The 7,440-nt window shown below is 34.7% G+C and overlaps 1 protein-coding gene across 3 annotated transcripts in view; it reads right to left on the minus strand.

Moving 5' to 3' along the window:
- Arl6 (ARF like GTPase 6) overlaps nucleotides 1-6,932 on the minus strand; it is a 31,749-nt gene extending 24,817 nt beyond the window's left edge. For 2 of the 3 annotated variants that reach the window (XR_011708355.1, XM_027943227.2), the window contains exons 1-3: nucleotides 6,518-6,931; nucleotides 4,114-4,183; nucleotides 324-473 (exon numbers count right to left, since the gene is read on the minus strand). Coding sequence is in view for 2 of the 3 variants with exons in the window: in XM_027943227.2 (XP_027799028.1) it covers nucleotides 324-446 (123 nt within the window). In the remaining variant the exon portion in view is untranslated. Of the gene's footprint in view, nucleotides 1-323; nucleotides 474-4,113; nucleotides 4,184-6,517 lie in introns of all 3 variants that reach the window. The other variant, XM_071615430.1, reaches the window with a different exon arrangement.
- Between the last annotated feature and the right edge of the window lie 508 nt (nucleotides 6,933-7,440).

Genomic DNA, 7,440 nt, shown 5'->3' on the forward strand with positions numbered 1-7,440 from the left:
TACATCTCCCATAAAGAGGGAAGTTTAAAAAAAAAAAAAAGGCAATGCAACCTGAAAGTAAGGTTGAGAAAGTTATGAAGATCTTTAGGGGAAAAAAAAAAAAACAAAACTAAAATAATATTCCAGTTTAATAACCAAGATTTATCTACATGCAACATAAAATACACTGCAAATTGTAGTTCACTGATACTTATTAAAGTATTTCAAGATTAACAAGATTCATAACATGATTACAGAAAATTATAATATCAAACAAAATAATTCTACATATTAACTTTTTCTAGTAGCAGAAAATACACACTGCATTGAACAAAGATACTTACATTTGAAGGTTTAAGTTTGTTAATGATTGTTGTTTTGCCACTGTTATCCAGCCCAAGGCACAAAACATGAACCTCTTTCTTCTTCAGGCCAAGCAAACCTGAAAGTCGGTCTAGCAATCCCATACTGTTATTCCAATATATACAAAGTGGCTGCAAGGAAAAAAAAATATACTATCTAAAGGCACTTTAAGTAAGGAAAATATTGATATCTGCATTAAAAATTTAAAGACACACATTGATATAAAAAACATGTCAATGTAGCTTTACACTTAGTAAACAGAGTATAAGCTGATTACCAGAAAGAAGCCTTAAATAAAATGCAGATTGGCAGCTTATAGCCTTTGGCAACATAGAACAATGCCCTTGAAAGAACCACATTTCTCATTGCAATTTACAATATTTAAGAAGAAGATGTGGTCAGCCTCACTATCATATGAAATCTGCCAATAGTAACACTTCAAATTGAGATTTTTGCCTATATCATTTGAATCGCTAACTAAATCTTTATGACAAATAAGAGCATTGTTATATTTTGCAATACTATGAAGATATAAAATGTTTACTATTTTTGTTTGGTTACTTTCAGTTTGGGTAGGGTTTTCTATCAATAGAAATAAACTATCCTGATATATTTATCTTTATTTCCCCTCATCCTTTACATATATCGTTGCAAGTCATCACAAATCCATTTTGAAATAATGGACACACACACACACACAAACACTATCACACTTTTATTGAATCTTACTAAATTTATTATCTTAACTATAATTTACCTGAAACATCCTTCTGTTATTTTAAGAGAACTTTATAATACTAGCATAGAAATAAGAAAGTAAATACTAATATTAGATTTTTATTTTCTCAAATACTGTTAAAAGATTTTTTGTTAACTTTTCCTTAAAGTATGCATTTGTTCAATTGTATTCATTTTTAGAAAAAAAAACAAAACAACTCTTCTGTTAGTTTCTATTGCTATAACTAATACCTGAGATAAATTAATTTATATAAAGAAAGGTTTATTTTTAGAATTTTGGAGATTTCAGTAAATGATAGAGAGTGGCCCAATTACTTTTGGGCCTGTAGTGGAGCAGTACACCATGGTGGGGAGCATGTGGTGGAGCATAGCCGCTCACCTCACAGTTGGGATGTGAAAAAGAGAAAAAAGAAGGGGTTGGGTCCAACTATCTCCTTCAGGGCAGCCCTCAATGTCTGAGACTGCTCAGTAGGCTACAGAGGACTAGGCTTTTGGCACATGGACTTTTGGGGAACACTTAAGATGCAAACTATAGCACTTTCTATATCAAATGTTTAAAAAAGACTCTACCAGCAATCCAATTACAAAAATGATGTCCTAATTAGAATAAATTATACTCCATGTATGTATAATCTGTCAAGATACACTGTACTGTCATGTATATTTAAAAAGAATAAATAAAAAATAAAAAATAAAGTCAAGTAAAATTGCTATTGACAGGATCTTTGCTATGTGAAAACTTTATAGGTGTTCCTATCCAAGATGCTATTAAATTTATACTTCAGATCTCTAAATGAAACTTTTCAAAGGAGCTTGTTTTGGATTCCTCACCTCTCAGATCACCCAACTCTATAAAAGAGAGATATTCCTTTTGCCAACCCTCAAGTGCTATAGGCACTGCCCCAAAATACCTGTGAATATTTCCCATTACTCATTGAATATTCATTTTCCAAGTTCTCTAAACATTAGTCTCAATTTATTTTCATCTTCATCTATTATCTTCCAACTTCTTCAGTATTTTTTATTCCATACCATCCTAAGCAAGACCAAACCTTGAATGATGTAAGGCTGTACAAAACTAACCAATAAGAGGCTTCCAAGATAACTGCATGGGAAAGGATGCTGCAGAATTAACATTTTCCTTAAGTCCTTTGGGAGATCATTATGGTTTATAAATTTCAAAACTGAATTTCAATGATGTACAGAAGATAGAAGGCACCACCCATTTAAGAGTAGGTTCTATAACAGAGCTAATTTTGTCTTATCCAAGGGATGGGCTGACCTCAGGTACTTCCATTTGTGCCAAGTGAATCGATTTTTAATATTAGTGGTACAAATCCCACTCAAAATTTCCTGTGAATATCATCTAAAGGACTGGTATTTGTAGAATCTATTTTAAGTTAACCTTCTGATAGGAAGCAATTCACACAGATCATCTTAATTCAAAGTAAATTTGCTATTACTTTATTACACTGAACATATTGATATAAATGCTTATATTATTTTGTATTACATATGACTTAAAATATTTTTAAAATTATGACCACTTTTCATATCTTCTCCATTTACTATAAAGCACTGTTAAAGCCTAATGTTTGAATAATCATTTTTCATCATTATTCTGACTTCCATTCCTTTTCACAATTACTAACATTTGTTACTGAAATATTTTTCAATATACAATTGAAAAGGGAAGTCAGTTTTTCTAAAGGATGTAATCCTATTTATTGAAGTTGCTTCAAAAATAACTATGATAAAGCCTTATGTATACTTTTTATTTTTCAGTAATTTTCCATCCATAAGTTTACTGTCTATATGCATAAAGGGAGGAAGTAAAAAATAACCAAAGTCACTCAACATTTATTAAAAGCACAGTGTATTAAAAACACAGTGGAAGATACAACTGATATCTTTTATAGATTCCTATTCCTATAATAGGCTCTGATTTTCAACACTGGTTGCATTTTGGAATCAACTACTGAATCAGAGTTTCTGAGAATGGGATAAAGGCATTTATAGTTTTAAAAGCTACACAGTGTTTCTGATAAGTATTCACTATTAAGAAATAGTAGTTTTCAGACACCCTAATCCCATGTTCTTATCATTAATATCGCCTTGCTACCTATCAAAATTAAGTCCATTTACAGCGTTTTTTCCCCTAACAAGAGAAAAGCATAACAAAGCTATTTTTTACTCAAAGTTTTACATGACATAGGAGCCTTCAGAAATAAAGACCCAAAGACTCAGTGAAATTTTCTATTTCTTTTTTGTTAGGTCCCATGAAATATGAACAGAGTGTAAACTGTGATTAGACAAAAGAATATGATCTAATGGTAACAGAGGGAAACACAACAAGCCCTATCCATTCAGATTCTTCTTGGTCACTCTGTGCAGGTATGGAGCAGGACACCTCACTGGAATGAGGATCTTCAAGGGAGGAGGAAAAGCGACCTTGATAGGATTTATGATTTGCTTTGAGGGACAGGAGTTCTAGTTTCTATGATATGTCTTGGGGAAGAATAATTCTCATTTCTCTTTGGGGAGACAGATAGGCAGGACACAGGAAGCGGAAAAAAAATCAGGAAAATCTTGCTTCCCAGGCCCTTCCAAAGTCTTTCACTTCAAGGTACTCAGAAATTCAAGATGCAATACTTTGCGGTATCATGATCTGAGTTCTAACACTACCTTGGTTATATCTGTACTCCTAGTGTACATGAAGTCTATTTTTAATAAATATTGGTAATGAACACACTCAAAAAGAAAAATTCCATGTCATCACACTCTTAAATCTAATTCCTTAATCAATATTCTATTATAAAAATCTTTTTCACAGATTTTCTTAACTTTCATTCAAACCTAGGACCTCACAAATGCTTGTCAAATGCTCTACCGCTAAGCTACATCCTCAGACCTACTATACATTCTTAGAAATATATTTCTAGTGGTAGGAATTGTTGCATCAAAAGGCAATAATATTTTAAATTCTGATAGATTCTGAGGATTTGTTTCTAAGAAACTTGCAACAACACTTACCAACAGTGGATGAAGCTTTCTATTCCTTTTATCAACACAGGTTATGGTTAATTTTTCAATATTTGCTAATCTAAAAGTAAAAAAATGGTATTTCAGTATTGTTTAAATTCGTATTTATTTCACTACTAATGAAACTGAACATCATTTCAGAATTTAATTGCCATTAACATTTCTTCTTTTATGAATTATCAGCTATATTCTGATGCTTATTTTTCTATTGATTACCTTTTACTATTGGCATATGAGAGCCCTTGCCATGCCATACTATTGCATAGTTTTAACCAATAAAATTTTACTATTATTTATGTTGTTTTGTGCTGTAAAGGAATTTTAATTTCTATCCGGTAATATTTATAATGTTTTCTCCAGCTTCTTTCTTCAGCATTAGGCCCAGAAACACTTTTCCTCCTCAATATTTTAAACATATTAACCCCAAAATATTTTTTGCCTTTTGAAGAAAATAATGATTTTGAAGTTTTTGAAGTTTAAGTTTTGCCTGAAACATCTGGGTATAAGAAGTGAGGCAGGGAAGGGGCTGTGGCTTCTTTTCTTTAATACAATGATAGTCGTTTTATTCTGGTATCATTTTCTTTTTTACCAACCCTTATAGATGGACTAATTTTTTCTCAACTTTTTTTCACATTCTATATTTTTTATATAGGTTTGGGTGTGTTAGTAGATTCTGTATTTCAGCATGTTCCAAATAGTACTCTTTGGAAGATGATTTTATGAATTATATTTAAAAGGTTTCCAAGATTATGTAAGTTTTAGAAATTTGGTATTCTCTCAATTTAAACAGGTTTCTGCAGGGCCATACTCCTGAAACTCTTTAATATGATTTAGCATATGGACTGCAAGTTTCCAAGAGGTATATAAAGCCAGTAGTATTTTTGATGAATATCTGTCCATGAAAACTTTGTTGGGAAGTATTTCAATTGCACATAATTTGGGAAACCTGATCTACTCTCTTTTTATGAATCTGTCTATATCAAGATCAGGGCTACAATCTTTTAATTCACCTCCCTTTATAATACATTTGATCATTTGATAAAGCCCTTCTCTCATACTGGTATGTTTTCAGAATATGATAGATTTATTAAATGGTTTGCACACTTTCCACAGAAGATTTCACTTCAGTTATGAAGAAAAATATGCTATGAAAATTTCTGTGCTTCTATAGAATTTTTCTTATCTCATGTTTTTCTTTTTTCTTTCATTCTTCTTGTTTAAGTTTACAGAAAGAAAGATCTTGGACAACAATAAGGTTTTCCAAAGGCTAATTATGACTAATCTGAGATTAGTCCAGGTAATTCTTATTAAGAAGAAACCCCTCCCCCACCACCACTCAGGCTGAGACACTATAATAGATGAGAAGACTATTCCAATCTGACCAACGCAAACCTAAATATTCAGAGTTGGATAATAAAAAACAGTTAAAAAAATGAGACACATGTCACAAAGTACACGTAGCCTTTTTCACTCTCCAAGTTGTTCTTATTAACAAAACTGTACTAAAGCTTATTTTTGGAGAAAATTATAGTCTTGGTTTAGGCAAAAAGTAGAAAGCTGATGTTGAGATTGGCAAGCTTTAGCTAGGCAGAGCACTACTATCTGATAGCTTAGAAACAAAATATAACTTTAGCTTAAAATCTTACTTTCTAAACAGACATTGGCAGAATTAAGACACCTGAGATCAATTTGCTGTAATAACAACTCTGTACTTGAATCTAGAATACTTGGGTTTGAGTATTGGCCATGGCCCTGGATGTATGACTTTGTGAGTTGCTTGGCCTCTCTGTCCTTTGGATGATCTCTAAGGCAGTGGTCATGCACTTTTTAAGGTTTTTCACAATCTGTCTCCAATCTACCTTTTCAGTTTTTCATCTGTTTTTCTTTTCCTGGCTACTGAGAATCAGCTTCCTAAAAGATTACACGTTGCTAGAAAAGCCCAGAAAAATTAGGATATTATCCAGTTAATAGCTTGGAAAGTAAGTTGCAGACAGAGATAGGATCAAGCAGAGAAAACCCACGAATGGTATTTTGTAAACTTTAAACATGTTTGTCGAGTAAATTTTTGCACCTTTTCTTACACCAAGTAAACATGCTTATTTGACTTTCAGTTTTTGATAGCGAAATTTCTATTGTAATTCCCCATAAATCATAAAAAGGCTCAAGTTGGACAGTGTTAAAACTAACCAAACACTATTCGCCCAAACCAGTTCAATACGTTTTCTAGGGTCCCTAGTACTCACCACAGAAGTCCAATTCTCCTTTTCCATCTTTCACACATTAGAAACAACTACTCGAATGGAGCACAAAACGTGGGAAAGAGTAAAGAGAACTCCTAAAGCTAAGGGGGAGAGGTTTACCTCTGGCCACAAAAACTGGGGAAATAAGGAGATACCTGATCTTGAGGCTGGTCTGGAGGGCCCAGGAGCTTGTGAGGAACCGGAATGGATGCACTCGCTAGTATCAGCTTCTGAGAAGGAAATCTGGTACGGAAGTGCCTCAGCCTTCCTCTCTAGGACTCCATCGGAAAGATCCCTTGTCTTGGGCAAAGCCGCCTCTACTAGTTGGGGAAACTGGCAGCTTCAGCCTCAGCAAGAGCATCAGGGGCTGAGCAGGCGCCTTGGCGCGCGGCGTTCCCTTGGCAACAGGAGTCTCTTCCGGTCCTGAAGCCACGCCTCCTTGAGGGTCTCTGCGTTTCAGCCTTGGCGTCCTTGTTTCTGGGATCCAAGAGCTCCGGGGAAAGACGAGAGACCTGCCGAGGAACTCTATTAAGGAAAATGTGAGCACAGGTGAAAAGTCGAGCCGCCGATTTCTGCGAGGAGCTTCGCAATCACAGATGAAGCATGAAGGGAGTTGTAGGCGCGCAGAGCCTTCTGGGTAGCATTTTACTTCCGCTTTGGCTGTGAGCTTTCTCCGGGCTGGTCTCCCGCTGCAGTTCCCGGGCTTCGTAGTAGATAGCGCTCTGAGTGGCACCCAGAACGCCTCCTCCTGGCACTACAGGACAAAGCTGTGTCCCCTGAGGCACAGATGTGTACCAGAAGTGTCCCACTGCCCATCGCACCCACCCTCCCCTGGGTTATTCCGACCCCTGACTCCTAAGAAGTAAGACAGTAAGGCTGTTAATGAGGTCAGAGAGGAGAGAAATTTGTAAAAAAAAAAAAAAAAGTAGTATAGTTACTGTCAATAGCGTGTTTTCTTTTTTTTTTTTTTTTTTTTCTTTTAGGCTAGGGAAAATAAAAAGTAAAAGACATTATTTGGCAAAGGAAGTTAGTTTGTACTCCTGCTTCTTAGCTCTCTGGTCTCCTATAGTGATTTCCA

This window comes from Marmota flaviventris, chromosome 8 (genome assembly GCF_047511675.1).
Source record: "Marmota flaviventris isolate mMarFla1 chromosome 8, mMarFla1.hap1, whole genome shotgun sequence".
Classification (NCBI taxonomy): domain Eukaryota; kingdom Metazoa; phylum Chordata; class Mammalia; order Rodentia; family Sciuridae; genus Marmota; species Marmota flaviventris.